Here is a 27,216-nt window from a genome sequence, read left to right as displayed (position 1 = left end):
GTAAAACCACGGTCCCTGATACGGCCGCGCCGAACTGAAAAACACGTCCGCGCAGTAGTGCTGCGACTCGTTTGTGGGATAAAATTTGGTTGGCGTCCGCATCACCTGTGGCATTGCCGTCGCGCGTTCTTTCAAGACCCAGCCAAAGGTAGAAGACTTGTTCCAGTGGGCATTTCCTTCCCGCAGGGTACCTATGACCTCCACAGCTTTATTTTTGTCCCAGCCGTTATTTTTTGCTTTGTGTCAGAGAGATGTGCAGCGTGAATCAACCTCCTCCTCTCAACTCAACTCTATCTCTTCTCCGATCTGAAGTGATAATTGTTTTTCTGTGAAAGCAAGTGGTGAACGTATACGGTCGGTTCTTAACCACAATATACTTTTCTGGTCCCTCGTTTGTGTGAACTGTTGTAATAGGAAGTGTTCCCACTAGTTCGGAATGTTTGTTTCCCGGCCCCGAACTACTGGGTTTTCTCCTTCTTCCTATTTATTTCTTAACTTCTTTTTCCTTGTTTTCAACTTCGGCTAAGTGGTCTGGGGTTGCCAGTCTGTCTTTGTCGCGACTTAAATGCCCATTATTCCTTTCATTCTCATTCCCCATTCTTTCGTTCCCCATTCTGTCACATCACATCATCACACAATATACTTGTAGGACGTTTTTCGCTGGTGGAAAAGCCCAACCGCCAGGAATCCACCACGCGCATTATTATTCCCGGCCTTATTGCGCTGTTGAAGTGGGAAGCATCATTTTGAGCTTCTTGAGGAACAAAGTAGACAGGAGCCTCACAAACCAGCTAATGAAAGTTTATTTACAAACCAAAATCAAGTTGGGGTAAGGAGGTCACACAGAGTGTAGGGGAAAGGGTAACCGAGGGTTGGCTTACGCAAAGGCTTTGTGAGGCGCGCGTGACGGAAGTGACGGATGACGTGAGTGACGGAAGATGCCGCCCCCGGAGAACACTGCTGACTGGACGCGGGAAATTTGATTATGTCACGTTGCTGATTAACCAAATTTCCCGCCTCCAGTCAGCGGGGTCCTCCCGGGACGTTATCTTCCGTCACTTGGAAAACCTAATGTTTCCAACTCCCCTACCCGCTAGACTGGCGGCAGGTTCCCCGTTTGTTGTGTTCCCCCCCTTTTTTTTTCCACTCAATTTAGCATCTGTTAGGAACGGTCCTGAAATCTAACGGTACGCGTGTGTTCTATTCTGTCCAAAATAAGCTTAGCAGCTTCACCACATTTCTCCGTCCCAATCAAACAGCGTGTTTAAAAAAGCACAAAAAATCAACATGTAGCGTGCAAGCCTGGTTTATTCGATTCCTCCGAGCTGTGGTATGACCTATATTGGGCAAATCAGTCGATGCATTAACGAACGTATCCAAGAACGTGTGCACGGTTAGGAACAAAAACATTTCTCCTGAACTGGCCAATCATGTTGTTTCATGCGTTGATTGTGCTCTAGAGGTGGGGAGTAATGCATTACTTTTGAGTAATGAGTAATGGTAATGCATTACACTTTGACTGAGTAATGCAGGGTGGCATTACTCATTACTTTCGTCAGATGAACTTTCCGCGATTCGGCGGTGTGTGTCATCGGTGTCCACGTGGTGATATCACGTACTTGGTGATATCACGTTATTTCTCGTGTGCCGAATCGGGGTACAGGAGAATCAACGAAACAGAAACATAGCCTCTATGTGGATAACAAAGGAGAAGTCCACTAGTGATTGGCGATTTTAGTCTTGTACCGTGTTAGTTTGTCTGCTACGCTGCAATGAATCTTATCCATAGTTTTTGCCTGCCTATCAGTCTCGTTTCTGCAGGGATTTAATTGCACCGATTTGGGGGGAAAGTCAAGAAGAAAACTCATGCGTGGCACGTTTGAGCCTTATGCCCTAAACACGTAAATGTAATGCCAGAGTAATGCCATTAGTTCATGAAAGTAATGGCACTACTGATGCATTACTAACTTCGAAAAAGTAATGAGTAATGTAATGCATTACTTAATATAAAAGTAATGAGTAATGGTAATGCATTACAAAATAAAAGTAATTTCTCCACCTGTGTTGTGCTCCCACGTTCCCGAGAACCGAATACCTCTACGTAGTAAAAGGTAATCCGTTCCCGATCATTCTCGAAGCTTCTGCAGTCGCATCACAAAGCCTTTGTGTAAGCCAACCCTCGGCTACCCCTTCCCCCACCTCATGTGACCTCCTTACCCCAATCTGATTGTGGTTTGTAAATAAAGTTTCATTAGCTGGTTTGTGAGCCTCCTGTCTACTTCCCACTTCAGCGTGACACCCGCTCGCTTGTGTCCTTTTCCTTTCGTCAGGCTTGCGCTGTTCTTGGACACGTAAAATCATTATTATTATTATTATTTATGCTGTATTTCGATCTCTGAGTGTTTAGTGTAAGGCAAATTGGCTACCGCACGCGCAGTTTTTGTTTTCTTTTGTGTGCCTGTATGACATGACGAGATTGCTAGTAATTTTGCTTGAGCCATTTCTCAAGACCAAGCGGCGGTAACGCAGGAGCAGAGCCGAAAAACATCTTATTACAGTACCCTTTGGCGGTGCGGCGCAAATGATTTTATTATTATTATTATTATACTCAGGACCTGACACTGTTTAGCTCGCAAGAATTGACTCTGGCAGTCCCACAGCAAATGTTCTTGATAAATTACTCGTAATTTTTTTACAGTTGAGCAGATACAAATTTCAGCATCAGTTAAAAAGAACCGTCACTTGTGGAGTCCCATACGACTTTTTTGGCCGAAAACAGACAACCTTTGTCTGGGTGCGATTTCAAAGAATTTCTCTGCGACCAGAAATTATGTTTGCACTGGTTATAAGAGCATTGGCAGTCGTTATGACCCCAGCAGCGCCCTCGGACATTCCCACCCTCACGATCACGTTCAGCATCGCCATCGCCACTTCGATCATTCCCGTCATCTCTCATCGTCATTACTCATCATTGTCACCACTCATATTGTCACGAAGCGAAATCGTTCGGCGAGTCGTCGAATAAACAGCGAACGGTTTATTAGACTACTTGGTAGCAAAACACAAGAGTGATAGCTCTCTGAACACAACTGAGTCCAAAGAATGAATGCTCCAGCTTGGAGCGCACAAGCATTTAAGCGTCGTGCCGAAAAGTCAGCACGTGCGTTTGCCAGAGAGCAGGCGATGTGTCTGGAAGCTTCTTGCTTCTTCTTCAGCATGCGCCGGGATGAGATGTACCGTTTCGTGCCTTCCCTGGAAGTTTCGCGATGATGATTCGTGGCAATATTAGACCCCTAGCTATGGGGTAGCGTTCCACTCCTAGAGTGGAAAACTTCCCCACTTCATCATCACAATATATATGTTGTTGTTGGCAGTCGTTCAAGATATGCAAATACTACATTCCGTTACGAAATACATTCCGTTCTACATCGGTAATAGCTGGGGAAAAAATGCAAAAAAGCGTATTTTAGTGTCGATTCAGTATTGAGTCAATATTGCTGCCCGGGTTTATTTTTAGTTTGTATCGTTGCAGGAGGGCTGTCAAACATATTGATAAGGCAAGCGCCGTTGAGCCAATGCGTTGTTCTACTGTGTGCGGATGAGTCTTCGCTGCATCGGAGATCTAAGAAATGCTTTTTGATGGGAACACACGCGGAAAAATAATTTATGGTTAAAAAATACGGTGGACATTTGAATGCTGCAGTCTGGCGTTTGCGCTATTCTAATCTTATCTTAACATCACAGGATTTAAAATGAAATAAAAACGTTCTTTGGACGTGTTGAGCATTTTGATTTCCGTCTCAATAACTAACATATTTGTCTTTTCTACGCAGAACGTCTCCTAGTGCGAGAGTGGGCCAAGTACCGCTGGGGAGTGTTCACTGAGCATGGGTACCCCGGCGACCCCCTGTACCCGTCGTATTACCTCAAAGGCACTGACCCGAGCAATGTCCTTCCAACCCTCTGTACGGATCAGCCAGTCGACGTACAGTGGCGGTGAGTGCATCCTACATTATAGAGACCAATTTCGTAATATCCGTTCAGACCATGACAATGTTCCGCTTTTGAGCCCTCATTACGTCCCTCAAATTACTGCATCCTCTTCACGTGTTGTATTTGGGGCTCATAGCAAGGGAGCGCAGTACCGATACTGACCAGTAATAGCTATCACTCAAAGGTTGTTGCTGGCGCATCTCATGACACATTGTTTTGGCAGAGGCGTATACCGAAGGTGACGATCATCTCAAGTGCCTATAACACTATTTCTAAGAAAGAAATCCAAGGGGAAATATCGGTTCAAGAAAACTGCAACTGGATTCGTAAATTACTCGTGAGACATTGTGCATCTGCGCCTGATATTCCTCACGACAGAGGAACAAAGGGAAGCACAGAGTCTGTCTCAGTTGTGCGCAACAGGAGGCGAGATGAGATGGGATCAGACGAAGGAATGAAGATGAAGTGCGGCGGGGGTATACGTTTATTTCGGAAAGGTCAGCCTGACCGAAGGTCGGCTTGCTATTCCTAAAACAAAACTGTAGTACAAAGATGAAGCGAAAACAAATGAAAGATAACGAGGATGGTGTGAAGTGTAGATGACATGAAAGGTCAACTCAAGGTCAAGAAGTGCGGAAAGTTGTGCTAGTTGGTGGAAATGCATACTGTGCACTTTGAGGACGCTATCAGACGAGGACAGAAGGAACCAAAAATGATGGTTTAAAGATGGTGAGTTGGATGTGTCGACGTCTGGAGTAATGGGTCTGTTGTTTGTCCCAGATGAAGGACAATCAGCTATTTGCGAGGGAGTGACACGCATCTGTCTTCGACATAACTTTTGGCTTTTACATTTTAGTAGAGTAAGTGTCTGGCGTCAGACCCACCTATTGGAGGAAGCACTCTAAAAACACTTTTTTTTTCAAGTTCCGTTAAGTACCTGTGGCTACGAGCGGCGTACAGATCTGAACAGATGGAGAGAGGGGGGATATGTTTAATGCTATTAAAAAAAAGAAGGTCAAGGTTAGCTATGATGTAGGCTTGCTATTCCCAAATGGCAACACAAACAAACAAAAGGAAGATAAAGCAGCAGAGAGACAGAAAATTATGAAGAAATACAGGAAAAAACAGCTCCTTCACTAATCGTTGTGCAGACAGTTATATAGGAGGTATCAGAGAGTGCCCAAGAGTTTACATTCCCGAAGGAATCGTGTCAGTGCAGACGTGACTTGAGCGTGCTGAGTAGGGCCAAGTGGCACCGCGAGGGAAGGCTCTCGGTAGCCTATATGAGCGAGACGGCGCCGGAGACTGGACATGTGAACAGGGGAGAGAGGACAACAGGGAAGGAGTGGGTGAGAGGGAGTTTAAAAAAAAAGACATGTGTTGCTAGAGTTACTTTGTCTTAGGCTTCCGCAGAAAGATGTTCGAAGACACGCAGCCTAAAGGACTGTAATAGCAGAACGTCCCACCAGAACTCTTCTGAGTGTTGAAAACGGGAGGCGCAAGCTTCTTTTGTGGCGCATTGCACATACCCAACATGCGAGGGAAATGGCTCCGTCCTTCGTCGTCATGAAATCAGGATATCATTTTTAACCCTGGTTGGCCTGGAACGTATTCAGCGGTCAAGCGTAGACTCTGTATGGCCAGAAACGGAAGCCTATCACAACATTACCCCTACCCACGTAGTCTCTTTGTTTTCGAATATCTTTCTGCGGAGGCCTACACCGAAGCAACAGAACTTCGCCATATGACTTATTATTATCGAAAAATTATGCCTTACTTTTTTAGTCGTTACTTTGTTACAACTTTAGCCGAGTAATTTGGAACGGGAGAAAATTACTCTTGCCACAAGACTTATAATAACGGTAATCAATTACCTTTTTCGAGTAACGTGTACAAGTCTGATTTGTTTATACATGTCGTTCTAGAGCTTGCCGAGATGTTCCCGTCGGCATAAAGCCGAGAGATGAAAGTATTTTCCCAGCGTAAACTATACGGGGCTTATTCCACGACATGGTAGATCATTTCTCCTTAGTTTAAGTAGATCGCATCGGCTCAGTGTGTCACAATGCCGTGTCGTCATCGCATCTTCCGAAGTCATCAACGGTTCGAGGCCTTATGCACAAAACTGCGCGTCTAATCCGACATCATCGGATAAGATAATTACTGGGTTCGAAAGACGTCCAAAACGGTGCACAGAAACGGCAAACGCTTTGTTCACAAACGATTTGGCCGCCGATCACTTGCGCGACCGTCACGTGTGCGTTGACGTTTGCTGTGACGTGTGACCAGGGCCTGTACAGAATCCATTGCGTTCGCCCAGCACGCTTTCGTCTCTGGAGCAATCCATTAGAGAGCACCCCCTGTGCGTGACAAACTATGACGCCGCTCCTGTCGCCCTCGCGTCTCTGCCGAGATATGTCGACCCAAAAACTCGCTCGTGCGGGTGTCCGGTCATGGTATCGGCGCGAACCTCAACTGCAAGCGTCGCTCCGCGTCTGATGGGGGGAGTGATGTGGCAGCCCGTGGATATTGACGACGTGGTACTGCCACGCGCTACCAGGCTGGCTCGTCAGTTCTGGCCACTGTGAGACTGGCTCTTCAGCGTGAGGCTTCGAACATCTACCCGATGGGACATCCCATCACCGCTGAGCAGAACTCATGTAGAGGAAGACCATCTCCTCTGCACGCTTTAAGACAAATTCGGCACAGTTCCCTGTGAAGCTGACCCAAGACGCACGATCTGCCCCTGTGGTGGTCGTAACGTTGCCCGCCTGTCTACTGCAAGCAGTACCATCACCACCACTACCACCGGGAGCTGCGCGAACGTTGTGATCGTCGCAGCCATATCGTCTGGAACCTGGCCGACGTGCGCCACAAGGTTTATGCTGCAGACATTTCGCGCAGTGTGTCGCGAGAACGCATCCATCTTAATAACGGGATACTTTAATGTCGACATCGGCGGCGGAAAGAGCGAGTGTCTCGCCGGCCATAATTGAAGAGCGTTAAGACCTGTTGGTGCGTGAAAAAGAAAAAAAAAGAACGTGTTACGGGTACAAGAAAGAGGCATAGGCACTGAGTGTGTCTTACGTGTACTCTTAACGCGTGGTCTCTAACGCTTTTAAGACTACCTGCCGTACATGCCGAGATCTCTATTTACCACTGGTAGGTGCGAATATGCGTGCTGTCACCGCACACCAAAATCACCGCACAGTTGCAGGAATTTCTTGAAGGCTATCACAGCCTCCTTCTCAGAGATCCGCCGAAAGTTCTTTTCCAACGCAGCAACGAAGGAACGGCGGACACAATGAACTTCGGGCGGATCCCTGGGAAGGTGGCTGGGCTAGGCTTCAAAAAAATGCCTGCTAACTGTGTGGTGATTTGAAATTCAATTATTTCGTTGAGAAAATCCAAGGTTTAGGCAGCGGTTCTTTGGTAACATTTTTCGCGGCAAAAAGCTCATAAATTACGTGTGCCGTTTAAGATTATAATTTCTGGAATGAGGTCATGGCAGACACACGCATCAACTTTCCTGCAGCCGTACCTGCGCATTTTGGATGTGTGTGACCCGCTGTCTTGGAGCTCTTTCGAGTGAGAGCATGGAGGGACACGATCTATGGTGTCTCTGGATGTGGAGGACCTTATTTATGCAGTTCCTCAGAACGTATTATTGGAAGAAGTCAGAAAGTGAAATGAAAATTGGGACTCGTGGGATTTCAAAATCACACAGGCATCCCAGCACCGTCGTTTATGGATCTCCTAGCAGCTTATATGTCAGACACCATCATCGAGCACCACAAGGAGCACTCTATGCAAAGCAGTGTGCACGCGCCAATAGAGTCTTCGCTGTCCCCTACACTGTGATACATTTTTTCCTTAGGCGCTTGTTACTCTAGAATACAAAGTGGGCCAGGCAAGGTGTTCAAATGTCAGGTTTTCCATTACGTGGATGGAAGCAAACGGGAGTGCGATGTAATACACAGGGACATTGTGCGTATTTCCACATAGTGTTCGTGGGGTTGAATTTTCACCAACGTGCTGGCCCGTCAGTGAAGCACTCCAATTTCTTAACATACGTATGCAACGCACTGAAAACCACATAGGTTGTTCGTATCGGCCCAGATCGGGAAAAGGTTTACTACCGTTCAACTCTGACCGCACAAAACTCGTTAAACGCAGCATCATTTCAGGGGCAACTTCGGCGGCCTTGCAAAAGTCTTGTGTTCGGGGAACTCATTCGCTTTTCTCTCTCACACCGACTGCGTACCCTATAGAGACCGTAGAGACTCGCGTACCGTAGAAGGGTTCCAAGAACAACAGTTTGAAGAAATCAAAAACGAATTAAAAGTTGTACTCCAGTATTTTACCACGAATTTATTACTTTTGACACGAAAGAAGCAAGGCTTAATACCTTAGTCAGACGGCAAACTCAAGTCCGTAGACGGAACGGCCGTACTTCACCGGTGGACGAATCATAACCTCGAATGGCATGGTTCTCCCCCCTGATTTGTTGAAACCCGGAGGCGTACGCCTTCTTGTTTGAGGAAATTTAAGGTCTCTTCGATTTGGCTGCACACGCTGAACTAGTTCAGGCGGTGCAGCACTTCCGTATTCGTTTTACCAGTGCCGCTCGCGCCCTCTGCACTGTCGAATAGACACCTCCCTGTCTGTAAACAAATGGACGTCCTAGTGTTCGACAGCGCCACCAATTTGGTAGAGTTGAACTACGCTCGAAACTAGTCGCGAACAGGGTCGCGCCCGAAAGCCACGTTCTTGATGGGGTTACGATGGTCCCTGGAAGGGACGTGACCTGCTGTCCTACTTTTCTTTCAATAGGAGACAACGAACAAGTGCCCATTCGTGGAACACAGCCCTCCACTTCCGATTTGTTTCGGTTTCTGTCTGTCTACCAACGTCATGATGAAGTTTCTCGGGTAGACGTCTATTCGTTTTGTAACGGGGCAGCACTAGTTCTGCACAAGTTCACGGCCGGCCTGCGCTTGCTGGATAGGAAGTGCAGCACGCGGACACGCGGAGCAGACGACGCGTCTGTAACGCTGATGGTTCCTTGACATGTGTGCGATGCAACAGTTGCATCGTCGGGAGTAGCGATAATGCGGTTATATTTGAGGACTAACCGAACGGATGATTCCAATTTTTGCCTGCACAGGAATGTCTTTACTGCGCTGGAAAGGTGCAAGCTTTGTAGCGGAATACTTTTGTTTTCATAAAAAAATTACAGGACGCTTCCGACTCGTGTAACGCGAAAGTCAGCGTCAGCTGTGCGTATGGTGAAATGAGGCCGAATGAAAGTCTGCAGACAAATTTATTTAAGCGTGATGAGAGTATTGATTTGTGGTCGCTGAAATGGTTGGCGAGGTGAGTGGTGTCCTGAATGAGAGAGCTGTTCTGGAACACCAAGTATATGCATGAGCCGTGTCTAGTTGTGGGTTGGCGGATGTCGGTGCACAGCAGAATGTCCAGTTGTTCGGCCATATCACTTAGGAAAGTGGTGTTCTTGGCCAGTGAAACGTCCACGTTGAAGTCTCTGACGAAGAGAAGCTTCTGCGTGCGGTAAGGCGCGAGTACGTACACTGCTTACTCGCTGTGGTGCGTATGTGGGATCACGGCCCCTCCATCACTGACCACTCCTCCATCATGGAATCTTGTGCGTGCGGTAAGGCGTGAGTACGTACGCTTCTGACCCGCGGTGATGCGAATGTGGGACCACGGCCCCTCCATCACTCCCTTGATCGAAGAGCCGTGGTGGGGCAGACTAGTAGGTGCTTGAACGACCGCCCGCGGGAGCATAACGAGCTGGATTGCCGCAGATGCGGATACTCGCAGGAATTTGATAACACGTCAATAGAAAGGGCACCAGGGGCATGGCCGAGCGGGTTAAGAGGTCCCGCTCATTAATGTTAACCAAGGTCGTGCTGAAGACTGGGTGGTGGTTTGGAATCCTACAATCGGCTGTGCTCTCTGAGGTTTTCCCTGATGAACAGAAACCTGGGAGGAATATTTAATGTCAAGTCTGGAATAGAGGGAACTGGAGAGTGCACCGGTCGCTCAAGCTACCTCAGCGTGAGATTGCGTATCTTAAAGGGACTGTCTCGTACAGCCGGAGCGATTCCGAAACTTAGCCAAAACTAGCTTCACGGGTGCTGTACACATACAACCGTCAAAGTTTCATTCGGAATAACCAAGTCGTTTTCGAGGAATTTGTCGAAACGTGCCGTAATAGCAGACGACGAAAGCTGCGCGTCTCTCATGCACACGTCACGTATGACGTCGGCCTGCGGGTACGTCGTCGTTGTCATGGTAATTGTAACTTGCAGAAGCACCTCGGGTTCAGTCATCCCCTTTGCTCTCGAAATGAGGACACTCAGGCATATACCTCCGCGAGCGGAGAATCTAGTCCGAGCATGACTGTGGGGTCTCCGGTAATGTGGCGCATAATCGGATACGTGGAAGCTAAATCACGTGTTTTCTTTCCGCAAGTAATTAATGCGTCTTTTAAAATAAACACGCTCTCCTTCTCCATATACGTCGTCAGCGACACTTCGAAGCATGATCAGCGTACAACTGGGAGTGTACTGGAAGCGCGCGTAATATGTTTTTGGTCGGAGCTGTAATGCGACCGCGCGCGCCCATGGCCAGCGACTTCAGATTTGTGATTGTAGATGGGGTTGTCCTGCGACTTTTAACTTGTCTCTGAGGATTAACGTAGTAGTTGTTCTAAACCACCATGCTTGCCACTTCTTAGAATGTGCGTTTTTCACCTGAGAACTGAAAGAAAATGTACGAGAGTTGCCGCGGTGCCCAGTAACATCTGAAAGTCGTCTGCTCACGCCGATGCACTAGCGCGCGCAAAAGCAGACGATTTCTGTATCCTATCACGGACTTACCAGCAGTATGGCGGGCTAGAAGGCATTCTAGCCCGCCATACCAGCAGGGCGACGTGGCCGTTCTTATTGTTGCCAACACAGATCACGGCATGCTCTGCAATCTTTATGAATTTAATTCGGTTATTTAATAACTGTGGCGTGTTTTGTCGTGTAAATTAGCAGTATTCCATTTTCAACAAAGGGCAATCGAATGGTACACTTTATGAAAGGGGCAGGGGGTACGAGACCGTCCCTTTAAAGGAGTACAGAGGGCCTTCCAAAAATTTTTCAGATTAAGGTGCCTGATAAAAGTGTGCGTGTCATTTTACCGAATGGCGCTAAAGGTTTTGATGTGTGGATATAAGTTTCCCAGAAAAAAACTCACATAAACATGGGTCCGCGCCTTCACCCTTAACTCGCCACTCCGGATATTATGAGGAGGAGAATGTATCATGCATGCTACGTTACCGATGACGTTATAAGGAGAACTCGTTCTAGTTCGCCGGTCAGTGGGGGTCAGCGCCTTGTCCCTTTGCCGCCGTTTTGCCAGTTCTCTCGAAGAATTTGGGATATAAGGAGCGGCCAAATCATTACCGAGCCAGGAGAAAGGCTTTTTCAGAACCCCGAACAGCCGAGTAGCAGACGACAGAGGAGTAGCCGACAACATTTCTCTAGACCAATCAGCGAGCGTTCTCCTTAGAGCGTCAGCGCGAGGTTCCAGGTAGATCGCAGGCTGGTAATGCTCTTCACCGCCGCTGCGCACGGTCGCTTTTTGTGGCGTACTTTAAATTCAATTTCTGCGATTTAACAGTTTTATAGGAAGGAAACAGGGTGTTAAAAATGGCTTCTGTGCTACTTTAAAGGTAGCGCGCAAAAGAACGCAGCCTTTGAAGTTGTGATAATGGTTTCCGTGTGTGCGGCACAGGAATGCTATCCGCGCTCGGAAGGAAAGTGTCCGGTACATTGATGATAGTCTACTTGTTAAATTTTGTGTGTACCTGCTGTGAGAAACTTAACTACCTTCTGTACCTCAAAGGACGGTAGTCCCACTCTCGGGGTCGTCCCCGACCCGTTCACCCTTCCGGAGGAAGTACAGACAACATCGTAAGGAACAAAGCAATGGTTTATTTTACCATTCCATGCAAACCGCAGGCTGGCTCGGCTCCGTTCCGTGACCCAGCTCCTCCCGGGAAATGTTCCTCGCTTTCTTCGCTCGTCCTTTTAACGTGACAATCGCGCCACTCCAGCGCTCTCACTTTGGCACGTGTGTGGTCCCCCTCCGATTGCGAGCGACTAATCTAATACTGATAACTTCTGTTGTTCGAGATAACCCGTGGCGGCTTTGATACAACCTGCTGTGGATCACCGACATTCCCCCCCACCTCAAAACAGGACGTGCCGTCTGGGCACAAAGTCTGGCCCCAAAATTCAAAAACTAAGCGCAAACCGGTGCAAGGTCCAAAAACACTACGGGCACAGCCGGGCACACCATGAACAGTTCTGAACACTTCAAAGTCCGCTTCAGAGGAGGTCTTCAGGGATGTCAATCAGGATGTCGTCCGCTGCTGGTGCAGGCCCGACGCGCTGGATTACTGCGAGCGCTGCTTCCACATCTGCTTCTCTGATCCTGACGGTTCTTGCAGCCTCCGTTCGCATACGGTGGAGAGCGCCTCGTAGGTGGGCCGATCGATGGATTTCGGGCACCCCGCAATCTGGACACAAGACGAGGCGCATCAGTATACGAAACGAGGGGATCTGCCGGGTTTCGATCCTCCAGAGTCAAGCCTCGGAAAGGTGTAGGCGTCGATGCGGGGTCCGCACCCCTCAGGGGCTGCGGCTGGGAGGCCCATCTGGAGCGCGATGCCCAGGAGACTGGGGCGCCGTGGTGGACAACCGTCCAAGTTGCCACCGAACGATGAGATCCCTGTGTACCTCTGGAACCAGGGGTGCCGTCCATAGCTGAGGAGTCCCGGCGTCGGTTGTTGGGGGGCTGAGACTGCCTTTGTGGGGCTCTTCGGCGGCGAAGATTGGACATGCCTGCTACGAAAAAAGAAATTACCGTAAAAAGGAAAAGGTGGTCAGGGTACATCTCCTGGCAAAGGGGTTCTCTCAAGCCCTCCGTCAAGAAACTAGTGGATTTCGTTAAAACGAAAATCACCCCGAATATTCGGATGCCATATTAGATCGAGAGCACTGGATTCTAGTGACCGATGCAAAGGCTGCTACCCACTCGACCTGTAAGGACGCACGATGTAGGGATCGAGCATGATATCATTCGCTTAATCCGACTGCACGTCGGCACTCAATCAAGATTACCCTCCGTCGAACACGTACAAGTCAGCTAAGAGGTCGCCTTGTATAGCACGATCCTCCTACGCCATCCTTCCCGGCTGGTGAAGTGACGGGCTCGAAAATTGGGCGAACGCGTGAGTGGCACTGACGGATAGCCGATGCGACCTTCCGCGATTCAGTCGCAGAGGGAACAACCCTACTGAACGGCCGAAGTGAAGCCCGAACGAATTCTACATGGCTCTCGTCGCAAAGCTGAGTACGCTTATGCAGCTCCTTTCGGAAACGGCGTTCGTAATCCGGCGGGAGAACTTCGTTCATGAACCGTGCTGGGAGTCGTGGAATGACCTGTACCTCGGCTGCAGCCGATGCCCGCGAACGGCCTCTCCGAGCGTGCCGCCAGCGCAGCTGACGCGGCGTCTGGTAGCGGTGCGCGTGCACTGCGGACGCTAACCTGTGCGGAGTCGTGGATGAGACGCCATCGATAGTCCCAGTTCATCGGACTGTCGCGCAAGCCCTACAGGTGCTACTGCGACTAGCCCAGGCGTCTTTCGGGAGCAGGACCGCGGAACTGCGAGGACCTTAGTCTTCCTCCGTAAGTCGCAGCTGCGTAGCGGCCTACGACTAACCCGGGCTGCAGAGAGCTGCTGGTCACGAAGAGCGGAACCGAAAAGAACATAAAGTGCAACGACTTATCCTCGGGCGCCATGCCACAACATTTTCAAAACAAACGTACATCCTCCAGGTGAAGAGGCTCGGGCCCCACGTTGGGCGCCATTTTGTGGAAAAACTTAACTACCTTCTGTCCCTCAAAGGAAGGTAGTCCCACTCTCGGGGTCGTCCCCGACCCGTTCACCCTCCCGGAGGGAGTACAGACAACATCGTAAGGAACAAAGCAATGGTTTATTGTACCATTCCATGCAAACCGCAGGCTGGCTCGGCTCCGTTCCGTGACCCAGCTCCTCCCGGGAAATGTCCCTCGTTTTCTTCGCTCGTCCTTTTAACGTGGCAATCGCGCCACTCCAGCGCCCTCACTTTGGCACGTGTGTGGTCCCCCTCCGATTGCGAGCGACTAATCTAATACTGATAACTTCTGTTGCTCGAGATAACCCGTGGCGGCTTTGATACAACCTGCTGTGAATCCCGACACTGCATAAACCAGAGTAGTGAGTCACCTGTTGTGTGCGTCGTTTCGTCACTTTGTCCTTTTGTTCCGTGCAGTTCTTCATGAACAAATGCCGAATACGACTCAAATCTGGACACACACAGTGAGATGACTGGCCACTATCCTCTTTCAACTGCAGGGTGGGTGCAGATAAAGTAGCCCCACATTTTCGCACACAGCCCGTTCCCTGCATACCATACGAGCATCCGGCGGCGCACGACGGTGCATTCATGCGATGAAAATCGAGAAACAAAGTCGTGGTGACCAAACTCTGCGCAATAAAATCGTTAGCAACGCGAACTTCGCTCCGTGTATTTCCATTGGGACATGGCAGTGTAGCGCAGTTGCATCGACCTACCGTGGGGGGTGCCACCCACGCAGAGACAGAATCTGGTATGCCTAGTGGTAGTTAGACGCAACTGTGCCGTGACCGCCATATTGATTTATGCATAAGAAAATCGGGATGTACGGAGAGCAAAGTTTGTATGGATAACTTTTTGGTTACGTGGAGTTTGCTTACTACGATTTTTTGTTCGTTTTCATCGGATAAATGCGTCATCCCGCACCATCGGAAGTTCATGCGGTAAGTATAGGGAACGCCATACGCGCATAAATGTGGGGCTACTTTACCTGCACCCACCCTGTACGTCCTGCTTCCACGTTAAACGCACTCGTGATGCCTTTCTTTTTATTCCGTGTCAGCGCCGCGAAGCAACTTTGGCTATGAGCGGGGTACAGATGTGGACAGATGGAGAGAGAACAGCAGGAAGGAGTGGGAGACAGGGGAGTTAGTATGCGTCCTGTGCCGACTTCACGGGGAACTGTGCCGACATTCGTCCGAAAAGTCTTCAGAAAACCCGGGGAAGGGCTCAGACAGCACAGCAGCCGGTGGTAGGATTCGAACCCAGCACCTCCCAGTCTTCAGCACGACCTTGGTTACCACCATCGGGCGGCCGGCCATGGAGCTGGCAGAGAGGTCTAACATCATTTCATCCCTTGAGGACCGAATCCTTACTGAATGACTTCGTATTTATAATTTGCACGCACCATACAATGCCTACGAAGAATCGATATGATTATCTACCATCTAAGGACATTCGCAGGTTTTTCTCCTGTGAACCCTGGAATCACCCCTGGTTTCCTCAGTTCAATAGACCTCTCCCTGTTTGTAAACAAATGACGTCAGAGTGTTCGACAGCGCCATCGGTTTGGTAGAGTCGAACTATGTTCGAAGCTATGGGGTGAACAAGGTCGCGCCCGAAAACCACGGTCTTGAGGCGATTACGATGATCCCTGAAAGGGATGCAACCTTGGGTTCTACTTTTCTTTCAGTCGGAGCCAGCGAACAAATGCACATTCGTGGAAACCGCCTCTCCCCTTCCGATCTGTTTCGGTTTCGGTCTGTCTACCAACGTCATGATGACGTCTCTCGGGTAGAGGTTATTCGAAAAAAAGAGAGAGGAAACTTTAGAAGAAGGTTAGACAGGGGGGGGTCTCCGTATAAACGTTCGTCTAAAACAGCGTTATCGGAGTTCTTTCTTTCTCTCTCGGCATCATATTCCACCAACACTGATTATACGCGTAGTAAATGAACGTGATGAGATCTAAGGTAACGAAAGAATAGGCCGTTTGTGACAGCATTATGTAAGGGCTTGCAGGATTTCCTCTCTCTTTTTAGTGATGCGCACCAGCAATGGGGTAGAATATCGCCCCATTCATCATGTCGCAATAAAGTTGTTGTGTTCGTGATGCGTTGCATGAGAACGACGAGTTTTGCGCCATTTTCGCAACTTTGTGTGCACCGATGGAAGTCCTGAAAAGGACCTGTCTCTACATGCAGTGGACATTACGGCATGCTGGATTTACGATATTAGGGATGCAGAAACGATCCAGCAGCCTTGCACCGCTGCTGCCCACCTTCCACGACACAAAACATTTTCCCTCCTTTAAAATTCCATTCCCTTCACTTGAAAATTTATGACCAAACGTAACACCGTAGGAGAGAAGGTATGCACAAAAAAAAAATCTTGCACCGTCTTTTTCCTCGTGGTATCTCGTATTGTTCAACGAGCCTCTCAGCATTTCTGGAGGGGGGGGGAGGAATGACGTTCAATAATAGTAATAAATAAAAAAAAAGGAATCAAGGCCTGCCTGCTCAGCCTAGGCGACAAGTGTCACTCCTGGAAAAAAAAAGGCGATTTCATCTCAGTTCATGCAAGGCTGTCCACTTGGGTTCTCCGATATTCGTCATTATTATTCGTTATGAGAAGGCACATCGTCTGTGATGATCACACTCACCAGTCTTTGAGTCCTAGGTGTACCGGACGCGAAATGAAACGTCAACCCACGTGAAGAACAGCGCGTGCCCAAACTGCGCTCTCTCTGCGCCTTAAGAGCATCTGAGTTCCTCCGCGTAGAAGTCGCATGGTCATTTCTTTTTCTTTTTTTTCACATATTCTATGCACAAGAGACTGTTACTCTATGCAAAAAAATAGTTAAAATTAGTGCGAACTTTGATTTTACAATTTATCGCAAAAATGCTACCTAGTGCAATTTCTCTCAATCTTTGCCGTCGGTGTGCAAGTAAAGTATACATGTCGAACAAACAAATTTGATATCGAAAGGAAGCTTATTTTTTGCTCATTTTAGCGATGTATTTTGTTTGCTTGTTCACTCTACTTGTTAGGTGTGATAAATTGTTAGAATAGACCGTGCTTCGGAAAAATGCACCGTATTCGTAAGCCTGTTCTTCAAAAACACCTGCTCCGATCTTGACTAAAAAAATCTCACTTATAGAGTACCATGTTGCCTTTTCAATGGTACCACTTTTATCCAGGCTGAGAACGTATAACCGCACTCACAAAATGAAGAACAACTGCCAGAACCGTGAGTAACTCCGCTGCCGCACAAAAACACGAGCTGTGTGTTTCGCAACTAAAATAACACTTTTTATTTTGTAAACACGTTCGCATTTGCGTTGGCTTGGAAGTTCCCTGAGAGAAAGCGAATAGTTACATTGGGAAAATATGCGGACCGACTCCGTATTTGGGGAAGCACCATGAGCAAGCTCATTTTCATTAGGATGTGTCTTGACGGAGCCAGATTTTATGGCGGGGCAAATCTTTTCGCGGGATATGCGACCTAACTAAGATGACCTCGCTGGTGCCCAGAATCGTTTCACTGCTTGAAACTTCTGATCAAATGTCTTCTGAGTAGGTAAGCCCGCGAACCTCTGAGCAGGTTCTGGACATTTTTGAAGGCTTTTCTCCCTTTTAGGAATCCTCCGGACAACGTAGCTGTGATGGCACAAAACGAGTACAGTACAGAACGTGCGTATTGTGCGGATTATGCGCATCGCCACAAGAGAAAAATCACAGGACGGTTACGACTCGCGTAACGCGAAATTCAGCGTCAGCTGTGCGTGTGGGAAAATTAGGCCTGATGAAAGTGTGTAGAAAAATTAATTGAAGCGTGATGAGTAGTGATTTGTGGTCGCTGAAATGGTTGGCGAGGTGAGTGGTGTTCTGAACGAGGTGCTATTCTGGAACACGCTCATGGCTCTATGCATGCGCCATGTCTAGTTGTGGGTTGGCGGATGTCGATGCACAGCAGAATGTCCAGTTATTCGGAGATATCACTTAGGAAAGTGCTGTTCTTGGCCAGTGAAACGTCCACGTTCAAGTCCCCGACGACGAGAAGCTTGTGCGTTCGGTAAGCCGCCAGTGCATACTCGATAAAGTCGCGGATGCGTTCCGGCGCGGTGCGAGGCGAGAAGTAGCGAAGTAGCGAGTAGTAGGCGAGAAGTAGGAAGGGTGACTTCAAGTAGTGTAGCCAGTGCTCCGGCACGCAGGAAATGGCAACTCCGGCCGTTCGGTTGCCCTTGCCACTGCGTCGCGCCCCGCAGCAGCACTTGAAGCCGTATACACTTGTATCGGTCCCTCCGTCTTCATCCACGTCTCGGGAAGACACAGAAGTGATGTCTTACGGAGGACATATTCGTGTGCAATGTCTCCTGTGTGGAGCTGTATACGGAGCGTGCATTTAGGCATGCGAGTGTAAACGAGTGAGGCTTGTCTAGCCGTTATACGCACTGCGTAGTGGTGGTGCGTAGGCGGTGCTTTTGCAGTCGATGCGATTCGTCTGCCAAAGTTCTGTCTGTATTCGGCTTTCCGTGATGGACGTTGAAGTCATTGCCAGCTCACTCAGCTTTCCATCGACAGCGGTTGTAAACTGGCGGGATTCTCCTCCTTACTCCTAGCGGTGAGCGCACATGCGATAAGAGTTTTGTGCGGACATGCGAATGCCCGACGACGCCGACGCGATCTCGGGAAACTCTCCACTAAAATTGTACACGCTGTAAAATTGTACAAATAACATAAATCGCGTGTCGTTCCCCGCTCTCTTCGTCTGACTTATTCGTTCTTACTTACGTTCACGACGCTCCTGTGATAGTATCTTCCCCTTGTCGTCGTTTTTGTGCGGACATGCGAATGCCGATGATGCCGACGCGATCGTGGGAAAGTCACTATACAGCTGACGCTGTAAAAGATATCCTAGCAACACGGATTCGTAACCGTTTCAAGCCTGGACGTCAGTGCACTGAAAGCTGTTCTGAGTGCGGAGCGAAGTGAAGCTGTAGACTGCAAACACGAACAGTTCAAGAACTACGCAAGGTAGTTCCGGTTAGCCGTGAGTGACCTTTCTGTGCTGTCTCGTCCTGCATGCAGCTCTGACCCAGACTACGTTCAAATAGATGCGGCTATCGATCAAGTTAACCAGAGCATTTCTGTCTCTGAAATTCACGTTACTCCTTTGAGAAACCCAGGACTGATCAAAAGAAAACGAAATTAATCGTATGTTTCTCGGAAGCAAAAAGAGGTACGTCACAGAATAGGGGATGCATGCGACGCAGGGTAACCGACCACATCAAGTGCTAGGTGCGGCAGACACTATACATTTGTCCATCTCTTTACTGTGTTTGTTTGTGGACGGTGTCGGGTCTGTCAAGTGTACGTCACATCAGGAAATGTGCCGGGTGCTAACATTCCTCCCGGAAAGCATCTCAAAAATGGAAATTGGAAGGCTAATAGTCATACCTGAGACTACGAAGTATGTCATAGGGAAATTTCGAGATCTCTCAGAGCAAAACATGGAGTCTGGGCACTTCCGGAAAAATATGCTGGACACCCTATTATACAAAGTGGCGTAGATACTGCTTTCAAGTACTCTTGCAAGATGAACTACCCCTTCCAAAGCCCAAACAAAAAGGATGTAGTCCACTGGTGGAAAGGGGGAACCCGTAACGAAATGTTTCATGACCAGTTCCATCAGGGAGACGTATAGTATATTAAAGATTCATCTTCCCGGTATAAAAATGGGGAAAAACCGAAATCTGTGCACTCCGTCCAAAATGGGTTCGTCTACGACCACGTCAAGAACTGTGTATTTGCTCCTATTGTGCCAATTTCGATCTCTTAGTGGCGGCCAGGAACAACGCATCTGCACAACGAATTACGGGTAAAACCTTACAGGCACTGTTCCTCTGGGACGAGCCGACGGATGCGTGCTTTTCCAGGAATGCAACCGCTGCGCGGGAGGGAAGCACCCTTACAAAAGCTGCGAAATCAGCGAGACGAAGGAGTCGTATTTGTTTGTTGGAACGACGGAGATTTGATAACGAAGTCATTGAAAGCGGCAACATTTCTAAACGAAGTAAGGAAGTTGACTGTGTGCTTTGCATATATACACACTGTCTAGAGGAAGGTCACCAGGGTCGACAAATCTACACTCTAAGAAAAAAAAAGATAGACTTTCCTACCCAAAGCCGCAACAGGACAGTACTTCTACCATTTCTTGCCAATCCACACGCGCCTTCCCCTCAGCGGGTATAAGCGGCGGCGTCCCTTTCCCTTGCTCCTCTCTCTCACGTTTGCTCTAAGAGAAAATGGTAGAATTTCCTACCCAAGCTGGTAGAACGACAGATTCTACTCTGTAGTTTGTTTCTACTCTGCAGTTATACCCAAAAGGTAAAACTGGTTGGAGTAGAAACGTGGTTGCAATGCAGCTCTACCGAAATGGGTAGAAAATCATACTTTTTGTTTTTCTTAGAGTGTATTCCGCTGCAACGGCACATTGTTTTACAATTTGACTGCGCAGCGCAGAAAACTGCACGGTTGATATTTCAAGCGAACTGCAGGGACACTACTTGAAAAAGACCAACTTCCCATATTGACGTGCGTCACCACAACAATGCGCGCTACGAGGAGCTATACGCCACGGTGAGCGAGGACACGACCCACGATACAGCACACGCGCGGCTTGCATTGAAAAAAAAAAAAAAAGAAGTTGGGGTTCCAGACGATGCTCTACCTCTGTTCCCTCATGCACTGTACGTATCCGATGGTGCGGCGGCACATTTTAAAAATAGATTTCAGTTTCACGAGATGAAAAATCGCTTGTGATGGTATTGGTGTCTCTTTCAAGCACACGGCTACGTTGCACAACATGCGCTGCTCGGTTGTTGATGCAGTTCAAGCCCCCGCAGATTTCGTCCGCGTGTTAACAGAAAAAGGCCACTCGACTGTTCTGTTGCGCCTCCCGGCCACTGAAGTCAAGAGTTTCAGGAAACCAAACAAGAGGAACGGAATAATGTTCAGGGAATTCGCGCAGTTCGTTCATCGCATCTCTGGTGCAAGAAATTCGATCGTGATTCCGGCCTCAAAGTCCTCATGGCAAAAACAGCTGTGGACATTATTGCGTCACATTGACGTGTGTTCTTGTCACGCTTAGATGGACCACAGTGAATGGGAAATACTATGGCACCCGAAGTGGACCTCAATGGACATCTCTCTTCCACGTGTCTCTTTTCGTTTCTCTATACGCATATTTTATATACATTTTCGTATGTGTGTAATGTATCCATACGCGTGTGTTTCTTTCACGGAAATGACGTTCAGTAAATAAAGGCGCACTTTTCTTGCGCAACACTGGATGTCGTTGTATGTCTTGCATGATCGGTGTCAACTCCTTAGCGCATAAATGCAGGCCGCAGCGATGCAGCAGCGGGAGCGGAGTTTCTCGCGGTTCTGGCAGTCGTTTTTCATTTTGTAAGTGCGATTATGCATTCTTAGCCTGCATAAAAGTGGCAGCATTCGAAAGGCAACATGCTACTGCTTGAGTGAGATTTTTTGAGTCAACATCGGGGGATCAGGTGCTTTTGAAAAGCAGGCTTACGAATACGGTACATTTTTCCGAAGCATGATCTATTCTAACGGATGTCACATTTCTCCGGGTGATTAAGTAAACAAGATACGTCGCTAAAAAGAGCAATAAATAAGCTTCCTTTTGATATAAAATTTGTTTGTTTGAGATGTATACTTTATTTGTAAACCGGCTGCGAAAATTGAGGGAATTGTAGTAGATAGCATTTTTGTGATAATTTGCATAGAGCAATAGTCTGTTGTACGTACAATGTGTGAAAAAAAAATTCACTGTGTGGCTTGTACGCGACGACAGAGGTGCTCTCAGAGCGCAGGGAGAGCACAGTTTGAGCACGCACTGTTGTTCACGCGGGTTGACGTTCAATTTTTCTTTCAAAACCGCTACACCTAGGACTCAGACTGATGAACTTGTTCATCACGTGTTCAACGTGTGTGATGGACTTGTTCATCACACACGTTTTGTGTGAAATGACAACGTGTGTGATGAGCTTGTTCATCACATACTCTGTCATTTCACACACAAAAAAGGATAGCGAATATCGGAGAACCCAAATGGACAGCCTTGCCTGAATTGAGATGAAATAGCCCAAAGAGAAATCAAGAGAGTCCTACGGACGAGGCACTGACAGCAACGCGTCCCGTGCTCTCCGACCACAGTGGTGACACAAACCCGCCATTGTTGTAACTATACCCTCAAGCGGGTGCTTTTGGCAAAACTGCCATCTTGTCTTGTCGCACGTCACAGAAAACGTCATTTTCAGGTCATGTGACTTTGTTTACATGTCGTTTTGCCGCTTACCGACATATTTTCGTCGTCATAACGCCAGGAGATGAACGTATTTTGCCAGCGTAAAGTATACGGTGCTTCTTCCGGAACATGGTAGCCCATTTCTCCTTAGTTTAAGTACATCGCATCGGCTCAGTAAGCCTTAACGCGCGGTCGTCAATACATCTTTGGAAGTCGTCAACAGTACGAGGCCTTATGTGGAAAACTGCGCGTTTTACTGCGAGATTATCGGATAAAAATAATTACCGTAATCGAAAGACATCCAAAACGTCGCGCAGAAACAACAACCGCATTGTTTACAAACGGTTTGGCCCGCCATCTTTAAGGTCACGTGTGCCTTGACGTTTGCTGTGAGGTGCGACCAGGACCTGTCCAGGATGCATTGCGTTCGCCCAGCACGCTTTCGTCTACGGAGCAATACATTGGATGCCACCTCTGTGTCACCTACGGATGTTGTGGGTAGGACTAGAGTCACCAAATAGGGAGCAGAGTAGTGACACTGAGCCACGCCGGCGAGCGAGCCCGCCATCTTGAATCAGGCGCGGCTGCGTCGACTAGCAGTGGGACCGCATTCTCCCCTCCCTGATGGAGAACAACGCGCAGTGGAGAGAGCTCGCAATCCAGGAAACCGGTTTTGGATGGGGATGACTGAACATGGACGGCGAGGTCTTGGAAGGAGAAACCACGTGACACGATCGGCCCAATCGCGGACACCGAACGGCGGCTCCGGCGCGGAAAAGGAATGCGATAAGCTGTACCCCTATTCAGTGACTCTAGGTAGACCTTGCGAGTACTTGATGTCTTCCAATGCGACACGGGGGATCGGAAGACTTCTGGAGGTCGTTTCCAAATAGACGGCGTGCAAAACCTCGCGCCATCTCGTAGCACTCCCGGAAACTTACCGGCGTGCCGCCATGTCTGAGACGCCCTACCGTGCACGAGCCATGCACACGACTGTCGTACAACAGTTGTATCGGGTATCGTGCTTCACACATATGCTGTTCCACTATCTTACTCGTATTCCCGTGATGAGACGAGGGTGTCAAAGGGGAACGCGAACAAGGTAACAAAACTATAATTAATAATTGGGTGTTTACGTCGCGAGACAACTGAGATCATGAGCGACGCCACACCGGTCGGTCTGTGGATTGCTTTTGCCCACCTGAGGGTTCTTTAACGTGCGATGAAAGCTCACCACACGGCACCCCATATTTAACGTCCCTCGCGGAAGACGGCGTGTCTAAGCAACTTGTACCCTGCCACCAAGTTGCTGGCGTCCTCGGCCGGGTTCGAACCCGCGATCTCGGGATCAGAAGGCGAACACGCTACCGACTGAGCCACCGAGGCTGGGGTAACAAAACTTCTTGCATTCCTTATTACACTGAAAGCACTGAGCGCGGTGATTTCGATTTTGGGCTAGAAAGTTACGTTAACGTACAGCAACGCTGCTTTGTTATCCCATCCCACGAGAAATTTACACAGTTTAGTACAGAGAACTGGTTAGTGCACTTTACACAGCAGAAACCTTCGGTACAAAATACAAGTTAGCACGATTGCAGTTGTTGCTATGAAATACGCTGAGATACTGATCGTTATGCACTGGTATGAAATGTGATTTTTCTCAGACGCAGACGTTTTTCGTTATCTGAACATCTCCCACATAACTGTCACGTTAGGTCGCACTGCATTTCATGTGACTGTTTACCCAGACAGATAGTCCGCCACAGAAGTGCCCCTCAGACTGTGCACTCTGACTGTTTCAATCGTTTAGTGCGAGGACACTTGATGCTCGCCTTACAGTCACCTTCCACAACCTCCCTGAGACAGAAATGGCTGCTAGCCATCAAGAGAATGGATAAGATCAATGCTGACAGCGCAAAGATGTATTCACGGCATTTCAAAGAGTGATTTTGTCACAAACGTGCCAAATGGAAGACCGATTCTCAATGAATTTGCGGTGCCCATTCCAGAAGAAGAAGCCAGAGTGAAAACTATCAAAGGAACGCGTAGTAGTGATCAGGGCCGGTGCTAGGGGTGTGCGGGGCCGTATAGGCAAATGCTCATCGAGGGGCCTGCTTCACACCAGCAGTATAATGAAAAGATAAGAAATGATAAGATTTTCGCAGTGGGAGATTTTAGGAGTACGGAAAATGGCAGCAGGAGAGAAGGGTGCGAAATCCTCGGTATAGCTTGCAGGGTTGGCGGATTTTTCTTAAAATTGGGAATTTTTCTCATCACATGACGGAATGGTACATAACACATTCTTCTCTCATTTCTGTTTTAGTCGAAGATCGCGCGTGCGATTAAGTGCATACTTGATATTTAAAAAAAAGAGTAATCCCTGGTTGAGGGCCTCGTGCGCCGGGCCTATGCAAGCGCGGGGCTTAAGGCGGTCGCCTTACTCACCCCCCCCCCTTATCGCCGGCCCTGGTAGTGATGCAAAACTATCGATAGGACATCGATACTGTCGAGAAACTGTACAGAGTATTAGGATAATTGACCCATCCAGGCTTGCCACAATAGTACAATCATAGCTATTATTTTGTACCACATGTTTCTGCTTTATAGAGTGCAATAAATGGTTACGTACTAAATGTAAATGTACTGCACTAAACTATCTCAATATATCCTCACCAGCAATGGGGCAGGGTATCGCCCCTGGCGACGAAACTTCCCACTCATCATAGAACATAAAGTTGTAGCTTATGAAGCCGTGTTCTCACCACGTGAATAACATAGCGGAAAAGCACATGTGTAAGGCAAGACGTGAGTCGTGTGCATGACACGTGTCGGGTAGGGAGCCTCAAACATGGCGGAATTCCGGAGGTTTCCGTGCACGCTACAAGGGTGCGCCGGGTTCTCCATATAGTCTGTTCCCATGTTTTTCTTTTCTCGTATAGTTTTTTTTTTTAGTCACGATCTATAAAGTCGATATGGACCATCCAACAACGCCTTCCACATTCTAAAAACAGAACGTCATCGCATACTTGCACCGTAGTCGGTAACATGACGGTGTACACATATCGCAGTAAATCTAACGAGGGACACAACAGAAAAGAAGTCAAGACAAGATATCATGTCTAGTCCTTTCTTCTGCGTTGTGTCTTTCGTTAAATCGCATGTAACAGGCTATTACTAAATCTTCATCCCGAAGGACATCGCGCTTTCTACCCTGATTTGTGTAAACGGGGGTGGAGGTGGGCGTACGCCTTTTCGTGACACCTGTATAGTTATCTCAGGTGTCAAAAAAAGTCTTGTTCCCCGAACTTTCCACAACGCCGGTGTGATGAAGCTCTCATGTTATGCAATGGTTAGCCTTCAGCATGTTGTGAAAATCATAAAATATCCGCTCTCGGGGGAATATCTGACTGGATACTAGGCTGCCCTGTAGTTGTTTCTCAGCCTAAGGAAGCAAACACACGTCCGTTCTCACCAGAACGTATAGGGACCGTGCAACACCTAAACGGGGCGCGGTGCTCCGTCGCGACAGCGCCCCCAGTGGCGGTCTTGGAAGTATCCGACGTGATACCTCGCCGCCCGTTCTATGCATTCTCAAGTGGAACCGTAGCTTGCGTGGCGACCGCCGTAATTAGAAAGGCTCGTAATATGTTTTTGACTGAGTCTTGTATTGCTTTCGTCCTCTTTGCACACACATAGCTTCGTCACTGAAATCTACATCGTTCGTCCGTTTTATCCATACAAATAAGCACGTGAGGTCACAACTTATTGTCTAAACTAGTATTGCAGTTTTTCAAGTATCATCAGATACAATAACGCTAAAGAGATCCTCAAAGAAGGAATTATATGAGTCTTTACCTCGGCTACCGCCGTAGGCTTGGGGCACGACAGCTGTGAAATGGTTGGTGCGTAAATACTAAAACTAAACCTTTTGGACAACATAGAACTTCCGTTCTCACTGTGAGACCCGTCAACCAGATTACCGGGAGCAATATCGGCTCTGGGCGCTGGCGATGAAACACCTCATCTGTATCACGATCCAGCGGCGTTTCACCGTCACGAAAGTGGCAACTGTAAATCATTGATCATTTTGCAGGTCCTCATTGAGTTTCATTGAAACTAGAACAAAAGAAATAGAAAATGTTGTGCACACCTCATGCAATGGCCGAACGCGCGTCACAAACGCTATTCGCTGTCAGTCTAGTGCCCTCGATGGTATTGGAAGCATAGAAATCACGAGAAATGAAACATCAGATCCCTAATGAAGAGTTCTTTCAGGTGCTGGCACAGTTAGCGATGCAACAGTTCCAGTGTGGCAAAAAAAGACACCCGCACTTCACATGTAAACAAAGCTGGCTACCCGGTGGCTATCACGCAAGGTACTTTCTCCGGAGGCCGCATCGCGGCGCCACCAGTTTGTCGCACACTCCCTATAGTGCGTTTTACTATTGCACAACGGTGCCCCTCGCGCCGCCCTTCCTTGAACATGGCTTTATTGTATAGCACAGAGAAAAAAAGAAAGGAAAAAGTATGTGCAAGCGTGATGACACTCTTTGTTAAGAATTATACTTGCGCCGTCCCCGTGGGCGGTGTCTGCACAGGTGTCCCGAGGCCGTAGACACACTGTCTATTATCTAATACACTTAACCTAATCTTAACACTTAATCTAATATTCGTCCACCTTCCTGTCTCTCCTATGTATACCTTTCCATAGGAAAGTTGAATGCAGTAAACCACCCCCTGAACACACTACACCAAAACGACGTTTCTTGTTTACATGGCATTGCACAAACATCGTTGAGTGGAGTGCCGGCAAGAGGTGATATATACTGCAAACTACCTTCCTGTGGAAAAGCATACGTACGACAGACGGGAAGGTGCGCGAATATTAGATTAAGAGAGCACGCAGCCTCAGTTATG

General features: G+C 48.2%; 1 protein-coding gene across 3 annotated transcripts in view; it reads left to right on the top strand.

Moving 5' to 3' along the window:
• LOC135400186 (calcium-activated chloride channel regulator 1-like) overlaps positions 1-27,216 on the top strand; it is a 456,140-nt gene that overhangs the window by 386,651 nt on the left and 42,273 nt on the right. For all 3 annotated transcript variants that reach the window (XM_064631923.1, XM_064631924.1, XM_064631925.1), the window contains one exon: positions 3,834-3,996. In XM_064631923.1, the coding sequence (XP_064487993.1) occupies positions 3,834-3,996 (163 nt within the window). The remainder of the gene's footprint in view (positions 1-3,833; positions 3,997-27,216) is intronic.

This window comes from Ornithodoros turicata, chromosome 7 (genome assembly GCF_037126465.1).
Source record: "Ornithodoros turicata isolate Travis chromosome 7, ASM3712646v1, whole genome shotgun sequence".
NCBI classification, from domain to species: domain Eukaryota; kingdom Metazoa; phylum Arthropoda; class Arachnida; order Ixodida; family Argasidae; genus Ornithodoros; species Ornithodoros turicata.
This window is presented reverse-complemented; position numbering and strand designations above follow the sequence as displayed.